We start from the raw sequence: 17501 nt of genomic DNA on the forward strand, positions 1-17501 counted from the left end.
AATAAAAAGGGTATCCATCCATTTTGATAACTTCTTCAACATAATGCTGTTTGTCACATTACTTGCATTATTGCATTTTAGAATGATCATCAAGAATAAGTTTGAAGCCAACTTCTCACTTCAAAAACTAAAAAATAACTCTCTAGAAATAGTGTAGTGGCTCTGTAATCTGTAATAATTCCGGCCCTTGAATATCTTTGCGGTTCGGAAATATCAATGTTATATGACCGTTTATGACTGTTCCTTAGAAACCGGAAATTGCTACCTTGGATTTAAGGAATGGGGCCGATTTCTGGACTCTGAACATCATTTTGATTTTAGAAATGACCATCCTTGGTTTTCGGTCATTTAGGGCTGTATTCCAGCAATCGGAAGTCACCATCTTGGAATTCAAAAGGGAGTCTGGATTGGATTTACGGTCTCTGAGCATTATATCGATTCTGGAATGACAATTTTTGGCTGATTTCCAGCAACCGAAAGTTGCTACTTCGGATATCAAAATGGCATTTAGTGTCGATTTTTGGCTTCCGTGTGTCATATTGATTACGGAAATACCCATATTAGGTGGTATTTGACCTTTTCCAGGAACCAAAAATCGCCACATTGGATTTTCAAATGGCATCTGGATTTGCTTTCCGTTCTTTGGACAACATTTTGAACTTCAAAACACCGATATTGGGTGGTGTTTGGCCATTGAAGGCTTTTTTCCGAAAGCCGGAAGTCGCCACGTTGAATTTCAAAGTGGCATCTGGATTCATTCTCCGGTATCCGGGCATCATCTCTATTCCGAAATGAGAATTCTTGGTCTTTTTTTCGATAGCCACAAGTTGCCACTTCGGATTAAAACATGGCGTCAGGGGCTGATGTTTGGCCTATGTGCTAGAGATGGTCGGGTATGGGAAATTTGTTACCCGTACCCGACTTATCGAGAATTTTCAAACCCGTAAATACCGTATACAATGAATTAATCTGGCGGGTGGTCTACTATAGGGAAGGGATCCACTATATATTAATTTACCCTACTAGAACAACACGGAGAATGATGAGAAATGCATGTCTGGTAGAGTTTAAAATAAACGACGAGTTTTATGTGCACATCGTAGCAACCTTGAATCTAAAATTCGGTATAACACAGATATTTCTGTATATGCGGCATCCCTGATCATAGTGCAAACCAAGACCTGGGAGGAAGAAACGAATACTACACTAAAAATCGGTCAAATCAGATGAAACGGACTGTAACCCGAGCATGACTCGAACTAAGTTTTTAGTAACATCAGGAATACTAAATGTGCAAATTTGTCTGTAAAACACAGATTTTCCAGTCAGTTTCTTCAGATTTTTAAGTTTATATAAATTTACGCAGACTTTTTTTTTTGTTCGCACATTTATTTGACACGATTTCGCAGACTTGCGCAGAGTTGTAATAATTTTACAACTTTATACTTCACTATCTTATGAAACGAAAATCAGAATTCAACCGTGATGAAGTGTATAGTTCGAAATTGTTACCAAGCGACAGTTTTTTTGATACCCGAGTAATAATTACGGAGGAGGTATTCCACATATTACACGTTTTAATCACAAAAATGCCTTAAAAATCGGCAAACTTTCAAAACTCGTAGCTTACCAAAGGACAGAAATATTATGTTTCAGAAAATATTATTAATTTTATTGCGTGTATGGATGTTATCATGATAAGTATTTTTCGAATAAGTCAACGGTCGAGTAAAATGCAATCATCCTTCCACAGTGATGACGTTGCCGGTGCAACTACAAAATTGTCGCTACATAAAACAGAAGTTGGTTAAGCGATTCCTCAAATTTCAGAAGAAAGCCGGCTTGCACCGTAAATCCAGAAAGCACAAGTTTAATAATCGAAATACGCTGGCAGGATTATTACTGAAATTTATTATTTAACGTAAAAGAAAACTAAAATATTTTGGGTAACCACACTGAATACAAAAAAAATGCTTGCGTTGAATATTTTATCAAGTAAGACGATTCCTTCAAGTTATTACAATACCTGATACTAAAAGATGCTTTTTTCTCATGGTTCAAATTGACAACTCATTCTGATTCATTTGACTTTCCCACAGTTTCGTATCCTTTCCTCCCTCCCACACCAAGACTATGCTAAAACACCTAGGCTTGAAAAGTTACACACGCTTTTCGTTACACACGCTCGTGGAAAAAACAACACCATAAATACAAATTTTCATGATGAACTATTAGACGGTTCAAAAATAATAAAGGTTATTGAAGCTCCCCCTCCCTTTAACTACGTTTATGAGATTTTTTTTTTCTTCACATAATACGTTTATGAGATAATTCAAAGCAATGATGGTGATCGGCGATGAAATCAGCGATAAACATTCGAACTTTTTCAGCGTGTGAGTCAACTTCGTCTCTCAGTCGGTTCTAACATTCATCGTACGATATGCCAGTCCGAGTGAACCAATGCGGAGATTCGCTGAGATAATTCATTCTCTCTCAGAGATGGAATTTCCAATAGCTCTACAAACCAATGATTCATTCTTCGCTGATAGAATCCAAGTGTTAAACCAAAGGGGAGCGATTGCGATCGCTTGGAAAATTATCCCCCTTTCTTTCCGAGTTGCAAGTGTTGACAGTAGAATAGGTTTTTCATCGTTTAACAAAATGTTGCTTGCTGTTGTCATTGTCAACTCAATGTTCTTTTGTTCGTCGGTTTATTTGCATCGAAGGTTTGTTCGCTGATGTATGTTGGCCGATATCAAAGTTTTTCGTAAACAAGCAAAAAACCTGCACAAATTTTGGAAAAAAATCCGCAAATATAAATAGATTCGAAAAAAGCTTGCAAGCTATGCACATAGTAACAACAAATATTTGCCATTTGAAAAAAAAAAACAAAATCGGCAACGGACTCTGAAAATCTGCATATCACAGACAATTCTGTAAATCTGATATCCCTGTTTTGTGCTGCCTTTTAGTTTTTGGTTTGCGGTACAATTTTACGATTATCGGGACACTCTCACTCACAAGGTGATTCAAACCAAAAATTTTCGTTCCACGGCTCGATCGGATCGGGAGACGATAATGAATTACCTATTTAACCCGATGAGAGAATCGAGAAAGCGTATGAACAAGCGACGATAAACTCGCATACAGTTAACAGGCTATAAAGTTCACGGAGTATTCTTTCGGCAGTTCATTTGTCACACAAGTTCTCTTCTCGAAAGACGATACAAAACATCGCGTATTATGCGTGATTAGAATCCAATAGGATTCACTCATGATAATTCTCTGATACGATTTTAACCATCCTTGATTCAAAGTAATTGAGACTTAAACGCTGCTATACTATGTGTATTTACCGAATTGAATGATAATCGGTTGAGCGGTTTTAAAATCAATAAATGTTGACAACAACTATCTACCACCCCCCCTCTCCCCCCTCATCATACTTCCTCCTTACTGCGCCACTGAGATACAGGAAAATCAATGCTGTAGAAACATACTTGAGAACTAACTTATGCAAATTGTAACGGTGATCAATTTATGTGTTTAGGAGTTTCCAAATAACAAATTTTACCTCCCACTTCCTTGCCACGCTTATGGAATAGGTAAAATTCAAAGTCATTGAAATTCATCAGCTACTATAGATTTTACATATCGAAGTTTTGAAGTCATCAAAGGTTGACATTGTTAACTCCCTCCCTCGTCCTCTGAGATACAGAAAGAACGTCGGACAGTAACGTCGCAAAAATACATCTTAGACTCAAAAACATCTGTATTTGCAACGATTATCGGGGAGAAAGTTTTCACGTTCATGACCCATAAATCCACCCCCCCCCCTTGCCTACGCTAATGAGATAGAGCAAAACTAATATTTAAGGATTACTCCCCGTATTCGAAAACCCCTAGGTACAAATTTTCACGGTAATCGGTCCAGTAGTTTTTGAGTCTATAGGGAACAGACAGACATACATTCGCATTTATAGATATAGCTTTTTTGTTTTTTTTATACATCCCCTGTTCTGTTCAAAATTGTTATCTACATCTTTGCCGAAGACGTAATACCGATCACGAAAAACGTTTTGACTCTAAAAATATTTCTAATCGTTAATACCTTTCCCATATAACATTTTCAAATAGCTTCCTCAAAAAGAGTCGTGTTCCAAAAAATTGAACCAATAGCACAAATGACATCTTTTGCCCATAGAACAATCTATGCAAAATTTCAGCTAGATCGAAAATGGTTGATTAAATTGGTTGCCCGTTATTCTGTGAATTGCTCTATACATTTTGATTGATAGCTAAACCACTCCTTTACTGTCCACTATTCAGGCCGGTCATCCAGTACCTTCCTGGTGGATTATAGTTGAGGTTTGCAGGAAATTATACAAAATGGTTTATTGTGAACTTTTTGCCAAAATTGTTTGTGCACTTCCTAGCGAACTGTACAACGCGCTTGCGGAAAGCACTTTGTTCCAACGCAATATTTAACAGAACTGGGTATGCATAAACAAAACAAAAAATACTGGTATGAAGAGGAGAGAGAGCTCTCATATACATACTCTCATTTCTCTCTGAGCGCGTTTGTTGTGGCTTCTAAAAATTTGAAAATTTTTAGTTGCCACCCGTTAAGTTCGAAATAACTTAAAACGGATGCTTTCGCATAGTAATCATCGTAAGTTTACTGATTCGAGAAGATTGTTTGAATCATTTAACATTGTTAGATAATATTTGTTTTTAAAAATGATAGAATTGAAAATCTACTTTAAAACTCAACCTTTAATAAAAAATAATTTTTCATTTCTTCATTACGGACTTTTCCCCGAGTTACACCTCTTCCTTCTTTGAAGTTCTTTTGAAAAAAAAAATGGAAAAATTTTAAGTTATTATTTAAATGCTTAAACTAAGTGTTTATTCTTAATGTAAAATCTATCCTTAAGGTGAAACGGGATTGTGGTCTTTTCCTATACAATTTTGAGGTTAGAGTTCTTTTTACTTACTTTTGTAGTTAGGGCGTAAAAAATTCGGCTTCCACTAAATAAACAGCACTCAAATTGCTACTTCAGGCATGCAACAGTTGTGATAGTCTTCATAAATCAAGAAAAAATTAGATTGCAAAATTCGAGTTGATCGCGACCACGTCCCGTTTCACCTTAAATTCTGATTGGTTAAAAAAATATTTTTCACGGTGAATATTTTCCACCAGTCATTACTAGTTTCCTACAATTCATTCTCATACATTTTTTTTACAACCAATCGTCATTCATATCGTTACATATGAGTTGTAATTCAAGCTTGTGTCGCTTAAAGTAGAGCTTTTACTTCATTCTAAATTTTACTGTTAAAAATTCAATAGAGGGAAAAAAGCTTGCTTTGGACATTTTATAGCATAAATGCTGTTTTCTTGTATGGGCATGAGTTGTCATAAAACTGCAAATAGCAAGATCAGCGTCTCGCCATTACTGTCTTCCTGCAAACAACATACGTATATGCGATCGAGATTCTCGAATCTCGATAGCGATGAAAGGAAAAACTGATGCAGACAGCGTTTCTCATTTGGCCCTTACTGACGAATGATTAAAACTCCGTTCAATTCTAACATCAACGCAACTGTGGAGTAAATTGCAGTTTCAGAATTGTATTGCATTTGCAGGAGTGAAATAAAATAATTTGGCTTCAAAGCTATAGTTTTTAATATTTATGAATTTTGGAATGGAAGAGTGAGAAAGAAAATTTTCTTTTTTGTCGTTTTTCACTTGTTCAACATGTATTGTATCAAAATGAAACGAGTTTCTGGAGACTTTAGATTTTATTAGTTCTGTTGTAGGACCAAATTTAATCAAAAATATTGACACTGTAGGATGATTGCCATATTATTCTAAGTGCATCCCTGGTCGGCCTGAATAATTGCTAGACCGTAATTCCTTTTAAGCTAGGATCCCAATATCAAACGCTATAAAGCCATTCTCAACGCTTTTTAAGTTATGGCCGAATGGTATTTAATTTTATTACACCGAATGTTCGGTCCACCGTCTACACCTGCATAAACTGTGTCCTACGCGGGATTCTTCGGATGCTCACTTTATGTTTGGTTTCACTGTTTGCAGGATTTGCTATCTGATTCGCGTGAAATAAAAACGGCTTCTCTCCATTCCATCACATCCGCGGCAGCACCAGCAGCAATAAAACATTTTATTGAGTTTGCAAAAGCTGCAAAAAAGCGCATCGGCTCTCCAGGTGAACGATGCAACAAAAGACATTTTCAAAGCATTGCCGTCTTGGCCTGGCCTCGGACGAACACTTCCATAGATCACAGCGCAAAAATGAGCTATAAAAAGTGTGTTGATATTATGTTCCAAGATTCTCTAGTTTCTCATCAATGAGACAATTGGATGCAATGAAGTTTGATTGTTTATTGCGAAGCACTTTTATGATGCACTTATTTTAATTTGAGCTGTTTTCTATGTCAAGTCTGCGAATCAAGATTTCGGGTCAACAAAGCATGTCCAGAAACATTCAACCAAGTTGTCCATATCATGCTTTCTTATCAATGCTCTGTTTGATATTCCTGGAGCAACACGACTAACACTGCTAACACTGTAATGTTATTTTACTACATTACATTTTTATTACCTAAGTTATACTTTGTGTCACATTATATTCACCTTTTCGACAACGCGATATTGCTTCAAATAGCATATTAATAGCGAACCGTTAGAAATTTAAACAACTTTAACGACACTAGATTAAAGTGACCTGTTCTGTATGGTGTGCTGAGGTTGAAATGCAACATTCAATTTAATTAAACCTCCATCACACACAATTAACACTGCTAAAAAACGCATCCATCGTTGCAGTTGCATTCGGTAACTTATAATTTTAAATTTGTGATGGTTAATTTGTTACCTACTTCATTTGGGAAGGGCTGGCTCTTGATGATGGTGTAGTCGAGCTTTGCAGAATACGTTGGAGCATATTAGAGCAAGCGCACCGGTGAGTTGCCATTTGAGTTGCTATTTTCACAACGCTGGCCGTTGCCATTTTGGATAGCAACCGATTTTCGCACCGGTCGTTGCTAATGGGGATTACTAATTCCACTATTTCTTTTTCACACCGGCAGTTGCCAATTTCTGAAGACCGTCACTAGCCAGCGTTGGCAAAATGTTTGTTTGTGATGTATTTCGCATATTTTTTGCGGATCTAGTAATAACCAACTTATCCGTCAGTCAATCGTTTCCGGAATGATCTACGTTCTTGCTACTTCATAAAATGTTCCCTCCATTTCACATAACTTTGTTTTTACTTTGTTTCCGTTCTCCCAAGTTATCGATTACATAATTCTTTTGCAGATTTTTTTACTTGTGCGTACATAAATTTTTTCATCCTTATATGTTTATTTAAAGTAATTCCGTAAACTGGGCACGTCCCGCAACGTTGGCTTAAATGACTATTCTACTGAAAGCTGGCGAACTGTCATTAGTTATATTCTGTATTTCATGCTGTCTCGGTTCCCACAGTTTGCTATTATTATTTGAAAATTTGCCGCCAAGAAGAACTTAAATATAGAACGCGTAAATTGTTTTCGATTATTTGATTGATTCTAGTGATGAAGAAAGTGATTTCGCAAAACAAATTTCCTTATACACGATTAAGAAAATGGTTTTTGGAAAGATTCGGGGCGACTCTCAGCCTAGTAAATACCCAAAAAAACCGCCATACGGAGGAAGGTGCCATCCAGCGTTTTAACAACGGTAGATACCGATGACCATTTCCAACGCCGCTTTCGAACGCATCTTAGGTTGTTTTTAAAGATTGAAACAGCGGTAAAGGAGAAAAATGGTTTTTATACAACGACCGAACGAAAGGGGAAAATAGTTGGTAATACTCCCAAGCAGATTTGCCCAAACCTTCCAGGTTTATTGAATAATATTGGCCAATCCTGTGAGGATTTGAGCTTTCCGCATCGTTTAGGTTGCAGACCAAAATGCCAACCAAAATGGTCATCTCAATAAAAAACCTATACAAAATGTTTACCTGCCCGAAAAAACACCCTGTGCAAAATTTCGGCTCAATCGGAAATAAAATTGAGTAGTGGTTCACGCCGACACTTGCGTCCTACGACGTGTTTAACAAGCGAGACAAAACACTTCGTCTTCCGAGGCCGACCAATTCGCGTTGACGGTGTTGCTGATATTTGTTTGGTTTCTGCATGCGAAAAAGAAGGAAGGAAATATTTTTGCTTTTGTCATCACGCACATTTTGACAATTACATATGAGTTTTCACGTAGGTGCGAACAGCCTTCAAAATCTCTTTCAACGCGAATAACCCGAATTGAGTCCGCATTCAAAACACTCATCATCTTCGTAATATTATTACGAACATTCACTATCGAGCACAAAAAAAAACAACAGTTTGACATTTCATCAAATAGCAACGATTCGGCTCGTTGCTATCGCGTTGCCAAATTTAATAACTCGCTACTACCCGAGGTGGGGATTGCTATTTCCCAAACCAACATAGCAACGCCCGGTGCGGTTGCCGCGTTATGGTGGGAGTTTCCAAACTAGCTACAGAAACTTCAATTTCGCCACTGGTGGGCTTGCTCTTATTCGATTTATTACTGGAACACTCCGAGCGACTGACGAGAGATGCATCAGCTCAGTTTATTTTTTCATTAACGCACGGGGAGAAGTTGCTCAATTCACTTCACTTATTGGTAGTGATTGCCGCTTGTGTAATTTAACCAATTATGAAACTGATCAACTGTATTGAATGCAGATAGGGTAACGGGGGTATTTTGGCCCACCTACATATTTTGGCCCACCTGGAAACATTTTACACATTTTTATGATAAATTCAAATAAAATTGGGAATCTTTGTATGCAACATTGAAATAAGATACCTTAGGAGCATTTTTTTATCATTGTTTTCAGAAAACATTGTCTCCAGATAGCATTAATTTCTAAATTAAATCACACATATGAACATTCATACCTGATTCGATCCAAAGTCAAGAGAAAGCGGTAAAATTCAAGCTTACTTCCAAGAGCTAATGTAACCATTATGTATACTTTTCAAACAATTGAATATTGTAATAACATCAATAAGATACTACAGAAATAGTTTGTATACTCTTACAAGCGAAAAAAATTATTTAAATGGTAATTTGAAGCATGGCCAGAATATGATCGAGCTCATTGAGAGCGAACATATTTTGGTCATGCCAACGCAATGAATTCATACAATATATACAGGCACGGCAGAAAAAATATACAGAGCTGTTAAGCAGCGAAAATATGCAAACAACACATGGTTTTGGGTTGTGCAGTAGATGTCCATAAACAAGCGAGTGATAACAAAATTTTTTTTTTTTACATGCGGGTTACTTGAACCTTTCATAAAGGCATAAAAAACCTCCGAAATCAATCCGACAAAATTTCGCACTACACTAGCAAAACTAAACCGTTTTTTCCGTACCTGTATATAGTTCATTGATACCACCTAACCAAGCATTGACAGCTTTTTGTTTACCATACGGTCGGTTCGTGTTGGACAAAGCAGCAGCTGGTAATCATTTACAGGTAATTATTTTTAATTTTATTGCTTATGAACGCTATGAAACTTGCTGCAAATGTCTACAAAACTGCTTTAAGCCTGATCCTTTTAATTTCAGATGCCTAAAGTTGTAAAACCTCCACGGCAGAAGAGGTATTCTGAGGCCGACGTGAACAGGTGTTTACACGAAATTGGCCAAGGAGCCTCCGTCCGTAGCGCTTGCAATCGGAACCAAGTCCCTCGATCGACGACTAGGTTTCGCATGGGACAAAAATGTAAAAACAGAGGAAAAACAGGACCACCTACTGCTTTAGAAGCGGATGCAGAGCAGGAGCTGGTAGTTTGGATTAAAAAAATGGCCCGGAAGGGATTTCCGGTTACAAAGTACCGTGTGATGAGTAGAGTTTTAAGCTATATCGAACAGAATCCCGAAAAGGGCAACTTCAAAACCGGTAAGCCAAGTAAGTTGACCGAATTCAACATTTTTTCCATTGTTTATGATTCTTACTTATTTCATTTCTGTCCAGGTGATTCGTGGTTTAGAAGTTTTATGAAGCGGCACAAAGATCTTGCAATTCGGAAGGCGGAAAGAGTCACCAGCGCAAGTGCAAATGTTGTTGAGCAGGATTTGAGGAATTGGTTCCTGGAAGTTCATGGAATGGCCGTGGAGGATAGTATTGATCATCTTCTAGGAAAGGCAAAGTGTGTGCTGAATGGCGATGAATCCAGTTTCTATCTTGACCCATCTGCAGATAAGGTGATCGCCTTGCGAGGGGAAAGGAATGTGTACAGAGTTGATCAAGGTCCTGCTAAAAAAAACATAACAGTTATGTTTACCTGCTCTGCTGCTGGAAAGATGTATCCGCCATGGTAGTTTTACCGTACAAGAAACTTCCCTTGGATGTTATTCGGAGCGTACCCGCTGATTGGGGTATAGGAAAAACAGACTCGGGATGGATGACCGCGGCATGTTTTCTGAAATACGTTAAAAATATCCTTCATCCACAACTGGTTGAAGATGATGCACTTCCGGCTGTCTATTACGTAGACGGTCACTCTTCTCACACCGCTTGGGAAACAGCTGATGAATGCCGAAGACTCGGAATCCATCTCGTCTGTCTGTACGCGAACAGTACAAGAATTCTCCAGCCACTCGACGTAGCCGTTTTTAAACCCTTGAAGGCTGCGTGGATACGTGTTGTTGACTCATGGAAAATGTCCAACCCCAACAAATATTTGAAAACCGAAAATTTTTCCCTGCTCCTTCAGGAGGCACTGAAGGACGTCGACAAAAAGGTAATAGAAAACGGATTTGAATGCTGCGGTTTGTTTCCATTTGACGAGAACAGAGTCGATTATTCTAAATGTCTTGGTCGTAGACATACACAGGAACCCATAAGAGTTGCTAATTCAGCTGGTGAAAGCTGTCACCAGTCTCCGCCTGATGTTGGAAATGCAGCTGTAAATTCGGTAGATGAAACCACGGATGGAAACGGTCAGCTATCTACATCCAACGACCATTCCGATGTGAAACCATTAGCTGCTTCTAATTTGGTAGAAACAATTCAGGTATTCCGTTTGAAAGCTGAAGAAGTTCTACATTTGATGGGGCCCAATCGTCGAGAGAGGTATAGAACCCATGATGTCGATTTTAATTCGCAGTATGACATGATACTGTCTCGGGTTTTTAAGCTGCTTGAGCCTCTGAGTTCTTCATTCCACCAAAATCAAATCGATACAGCTGCGGTAGGTTCAAATCAACCAAATGATGAAAAGTTAGCCGAATTCTACGCCAAGGACACCAACTCTGTACCGATTGATTATGTTCGTCATTCGCACGATGATTCTCAGCATCACAGTAGCCTGCTCTCCGAGTTTTTGGAGTCTCCGAGAACACCACATCGAAAAGGCAACATAAAATACAAACGTAGAAGCCCTGTTGCTCTGACCTCTCGTCGACGACTTCAATATCATAAGGCACTTCAAGAGGAGAAAAACAAGGCAGCTGAAGGGAAGCAAAGGAAGGCTGATGAACGAAAGAGGAAACGCGAATGTAAAAGCGCACAGAAATTGATGATCAAAAGAACAGATAAGCAAAAACAGCAACGAGGAAATAAGAAACTGAACTAAACTGAATTTGAAGACTGTTATAATTTGTTAAATTTAAATGATGATTGTTTCTTCAGAATAAATAATTTAAAAAATTTCGGTTAATAGTTTTATAGCCACAGATTTCTGGCAATTTCAGATCCTCTTCTTTAAATTCTGTAAGCAATCTTGCTAAAATTAAAAAAAAATTAAACTACTCCCCCTCATCTTGAGTGTCCACGTGATTACGGATGTCTTCCACATTTTCACTATTTCTACACTAAAAAGGTCGATCATGATCTAGAATAAAAATTAACATAATATAAAATACTTTCCCTCACACGGTTCAAAACAAAAAGGTGGGCCAAATCAGTTTTGTTGGCTGGCCAAAATAAAGACTTGGTGGTCCAAAATATGTTTTTAACACTCCGTAGAAATTTTGATAATTTTAGGTTATTTTTCAATAAATTGCATTGTTGAACGATTTATTTCAAAACAGACATTCAGTATTATACAGTGGTATGATTAAACCGTTATTTGTTGTGAAAAAAGAAAGGTTTTTCCAATAAATTGCACAACCACATCCTAAAGCTGGCCAAAATACCCCCGTTACCCTATTGGTGACTTGCCACTGATAAGTTTTATGTTGACGATATATGAAGGGAGAAATAATAACATCGTTCTTTTCAAGTAAGGGCATGAGAAATTGCACTTAAAATAATTCATGTTCAAAAATACAGTGATCAATACTTCTGAATAGTAATTTTATTTTAATGTAACCTTAGTTTTTGAATGAGAAAAGATTATTTGGACTGTATCATTTCTGAATATATTGTCGCGCTTAAAATAAAATCTCATCGCGCGGCGGTGGTAACGCGCTACTCAGATTGGCGAAAGACTGCGAAATGACAAGCAGCGTGTTCCATCATTCGTTCTCGAGGTTGTGAGCATTCTTATCGATTTCCTCTGTATCCCCCATTGTACGAAATTGATGCGTTCCAGGATTTCAATTTTTCACATAAAGTGCATGCTCCAAATGTTCAACACCAAACAGAAACAAACAATGATTTTTACGTAAAAAGTGCTGGCAGCGGTATTGTGATGCCGAAATTTGTCGCTTAATATTTATATACAGTATGGTTGCCAGATTCATTATACTTTTTGGACTGCTTCTTTTACTTCATACCATACTGGCGCAGGCGCCGCGGGGTTCGAAGGGTTCAAGTTAGTTTGATCGTGATTCGTGTAATTATCCTGAAATCCACAATATACCGATTGGTAAAGACTAGTGACCTCTGTTTTCGGAATTGAATGGTGAAAAAACAACCAAGCAAAAAATATTACATCACAGGTAGAAATCTGACCAACTTCAATATTTGTTTCAGTATTTTAAGTTCCGATTTGTGTCGTTCCTTCGGAAGTTTGGAAGTCAGTAGTGACTGTGTGGTGTGCAGCTTTGGATATTCAGATAACCGATATTTAGGTGTACAACGATAGACCAGATTAGGCCTTAGGCAGATGTAAATCTGCAATGATTGTCAGGAGGGAATCGCTATGGAGTTAAACCCTGGTTACTTTATCCACCAGCAAGCACTTTGTAAAAAACATAACAAGGCAATCCAAAGATCGACATCAACATTGCAAATTCAAGAGGCACTTAAGTGGTAAGAGGGCTGATTTCTTAAATTGAATATAAAGCTCTCGTCTGTCAAAAAGGTGAACTTTCTACAAAATTAGTGATAAAATCAATATTTATATGACGGAAGTGTTCGACGATGTTTAAGTTTTGTAACCAAAATTATATCGATGTGGCTAGTTGTAGTATACTTATGATCTTGGAAGTATTTCAAATATTCGGAAATTGCGAGTACCGTTGTCTCCATTTAATTTGGTCCATGGCTGCAGCTCGCCAGCCATATCGTCTGCGAAGGCCCCGCAGGTCTTCTTTTACTTGATAGAGTCACCTTGCACATTGCATACCTCGTCGCCTCGTTTCAGTCGCGTCGTTATCGAGAACCACTTTCATCAGGCTGTCGTTCAGCATGCTTACGACCATCTCCGCTTGACAAAGCGGACTCTGTAACCTTGCGGCTACGCAGCTCCCTATTTTTGCCGTTTGAATGAAGCGTGGTTTTATCTACCATTTTCATTGATATTTTTCGATGACCAACTTCTAGTCCAATCTGCCCGGCTCCAGTCTTCAGTCTGATGTACTGCCTGTATTCGCATAATTGTAACATTCGACATTTTATGGATTTCGTGCTTTTTATTGGGAAATGCTTGAAATTTCAACTTTTTCAACTTTTTTGTCAAAAAAGTTTCCATCCAAATTCACATTTGGATCCTTTGGAACTCGGAGGTTATTCTGGTCGAGTAGCCAACCACCGGTGATCCGTTTCTGATGTTCAGCTCATGCTTTTTGAAAAACAAGAAAAACTTCATTTCCCTTGTGATATATTCCAAAAGTACCTTGAAAGTGACGGCATAAAAGTATCATTGCAAAAATTTCAACTAATTTGACTTCAAAAGTAATGTTCAATGTATACATAGTGTAAAGTAGTGCTTTCTCCATGATACTAAGTTTATTTGAAGCGTCTATTTGCAAGAATATATTTGGAACAATGCATTTAAGGTCAAAATATAAAAGTGTCATTTTCTCGAACAACCAATTTTGCAAATGTTACAATGATGCGATTATGGGCAGTGTATGTCTCCATTGATTTCTCAAGGATTTGGGCTATCAATGTCATAGGCAAAGAGCTGATCAGACCTCCTGAATATCGTGCCACTCGTATCGATACCTGCCCTACGTACCGCACCTTCCAAAACATACATGTTAAATAACAAGCAGGAGAGCTGCTTAGCTGCAATGTTACAGAGTCCGCTTTGTCAAGCGAATGGTCATAGGTTCGAATCTTAGTAGAATTAGGCCATTTGAAGTCAATACTGGACTTTGAGTATGGGTTCATTCTCAGGCTTCCCATCACTTACTCTTCCTTTACGCTGAAATTTATAACACCTTTGCGTGACTTCCTCTTAACAAAAACATAAGTCCCTCTTATTAATAAAATTGGTCAAAAGACGCACGACGAAACTTCTCCTGGGAATTATAATTGGTGCACGCAAAACTTTTCCTTATTACTTTAAAAGCAATAGCGCAAAATTACCTTTTAGGTAACAAATCCATTACTTAAAAAGCAATAAAATTCTTCCCCAGTTAAGTAACAACACATACTGTCATATATTTAGCACGTGTTATGGGAGAACGACTATCTAATAATGGTCGTTTCAACCACATGCAACGTTTTTTCTGTCGAAAAATGCTCCCTTTTCACCTCAAGTCAAAAAAAAACACACACCGTCGCATAAGTTGCACATGTTACAAGTTTTTTCAATCTCCAATTCATCCGGTGGGCGTGTATTGGTTCGCTCGTTGTATGCATACGGAGTAGCGAAAAAATATGACAAGAGCTGCCAAGCAACATTTTCCCCGTCATAGAGTATGCAAACGTTAATGATTTCAAAGACTTGAAATGCGCCTTAAAATGACATCACGATCTGTAAACTGCGTTAGAGAAAAATAAAAACATTCGCTTTCTTGCAAGCTATTTACAGCACATAATCATTGGTTCATGGAAACTCATTTGGACCTGTTTGAATATACAAAACTCGTGCCCATCCAGAACAATATTCGCAACTTCAGACACTCTGGTCAGACAGTATTACATATTTCCATTTCAAGTAAACACTGGGGGACGAAACGAAAGTGTTTCTAATTGGACATTTGAGGTTGACGGTTGAGATTCTGATTATGTGTGGATGAAGGGAGACAAAAATGAACCAGATCGTTGCATCAATACAAATGCAGCGAGTGAAGTCTTGCCAACACATGCATTGCGGTGCTTGGCTGTATGTTCTCCTGCAGAAACACATACAAGCGTGTGGCCGTCATAATTTTTATTACTTTTTGTTTGTTACTTTTTGTGTATAATGCGCAGTCATAAGACACAAAAAGTAACAAAAAATTGTCCAAAAGTAATAAAATATTCCCCGTTTGCGTTGGGTGTGATATTTGGCTGGAGGAACGAGCACGGTATAGTAGAACAGTAAGCGTGTAAAAGGAAGAGTATCACATTACATACAAGCACTGATAAACAATAATAATAAGCATGCCACTTCTCGATAGCGGTGTGTTGCTAATAATAGTAGTGTGGGAGACAGCAGACACCCAGGCATATCTCACAATAGATCTACGATTCTAGCCACAGTGACGAAGTCCACACAGAAAAAAAAAATAGCAAGCACGATAGTCCCTTACCTTGCCGTAACTCTCTCCGTACTTCGAAGAGATTCGCGACTGTCCCCGAAACTCGAACAACACACATCAGCTGATCCATTGTCGACTTGTCTAACCGTGTTAGTTTAACCGGGAAACAATAAACGTGCATAATCTGCCAGAGATGATTTCAGTCGATTATGCCGTAGGCCGATTTAAAGTCGACGAATAGATGGTGTGTGGGTACGTTGAATTCACAGCATTTCTGCAGGAACTTTCGTCTCGCGTATATGAGGTCCGCGGGCGGCATGGCTACCCATGAATCTCGCCTGGTAGTGCCTCACTAGCTCCTTCGCAAACGATGGTAGTCGTCGGTATACAATCTGGGAGAGAGGCACTGGCTAGAGCGCTGCATAGGTGAAATGGGATTTGAGAGGAGGAAAAACTGCCAGACGGATTCGTCTGCCCCATCTACAAGAAGGGCGACAAGCTGGAGTGCCGCAACTACCACGCTATCTCGCTAATCAATGCCGTCTACAAAATACTCTCACAGATCGTGTTCTGTAGTCTATCATCTTTAAACAGGAGGTCCGTGAGCCAGTACCAAGTGGGCTTCATGGGAGCCCGTGTCGTCACGAACCAGATCTTTTCGATCCGACAGATCTTACAGAAATGTCGCGAGTACAACGTGCCCATACATTACATCTTCATCGACTTCATGACGGCCTATGATACAGTGGATCGAAAACAGCTATGGCAGATCATGCACGACAATGGATTTCAGGATAAACTGACTCGACTGATCAAGGCTACCATGGCGCAAGTGATTTACTACGTGCGTGGTTCAAGAACACCCCGAGCCCTTTGAATCGCGCAGCGGGTTAAGCCAAGATAATGGACTAACCTGTTTGCTTTTTAACATCGCCCTTGAGGGTGTGATCCGAAGGGCGGGCATTGACACGAGGGCCACGATTTTCACAAACTGTGTTCAGATTCTAGGCTTTGCAGATGACTTTGACATCATAACACGTAACTTTGCGACAGCGGAGGAAACTTACGCCCCACTGAAAGCCGAAGCCGGACAAATCGGACTGCGAATAAATGCGTCGAAAACTAAATACATGCGAGCTCCAAGGAGAACAACGGCAGTCTCTCAACTCAAGTCTCTGTAGACGACGATGAGCTTGAGGTGGTCGACGAGTTAGTGTATTTGGGGTCACTGATGATCGCCGACGATAATACCAGCAAAGAGATCCAGAGACACATCTAGGCTAGAAATCGTGCCTATTTTTCACTTTGGAAGATATTTCGATCGAGTCAAGTGCAACGACGCATGAAGTTGACGCTGTAAAAAACCCTGTTAAGACCGGTAGTCCTCTACGGAATCGAGACAACAAGGCAAGGGAGGATCTTAACGCCCTTGGAGTTTTGGAGTACAGACGGACGACGGAGAATGGCGATGGCGCATAAATCACTAACTTCGCTACTTGGAAAAACCCCCATTGCCCACCTGGCAAAAGTTTATAGGTTGCGGTGGGCCGATCACGTCGTAAGGATGCCGGACGACAACCATATGAAATCACT

At 38.9% G+C, this 17501-nt stretch overlaps 1 protein-coding gene across 1 annotated transcript; it reads left to right on the forward strand.

Annotated features, from left to right (window-relative positions):
• The first annotated feature begins 9511 nt into the window (after positions 1 to 9511).
• On the forward strand, positions 9512 to 11675 carry LOC129718785 (uncharacterized). Its single transcript, XM_055669864.1, has 3 exons — positions 9512 to 9579; positions 9672 to 10014; positions 10081 to 11675. The coding sequence occupies exons 2-3, from the start codon at positions 9672 to 9674 to the stop codon at positions 10425 to 10427; spliced, it is 690 nt and encodes a 229-aa protein (XP_055525839.1). The 5' UTR covers positions 9512 to 9579; the 3' UTR covers positions 10428 to 11675.
• The last annotated feature ends 5826 nt before the right edge of the window (positions 11676 to 17501 follow it).

This window comes from Wyeomyia smithii, chromosome 1 (assembly GCF_029784165.1).
Source record: "Wyeomyia smithii strain HCP4-BCI-WySm-NY-G18 chromosome 1, ASM2978416v1, whole genome shotgun sequence".
Lineage (NCBI taxonomy): Eukaryota > Metazoa > Arthropoda > Insecta > Diptera > Culicidae > Wyeomyia > Wyeomyia smithii.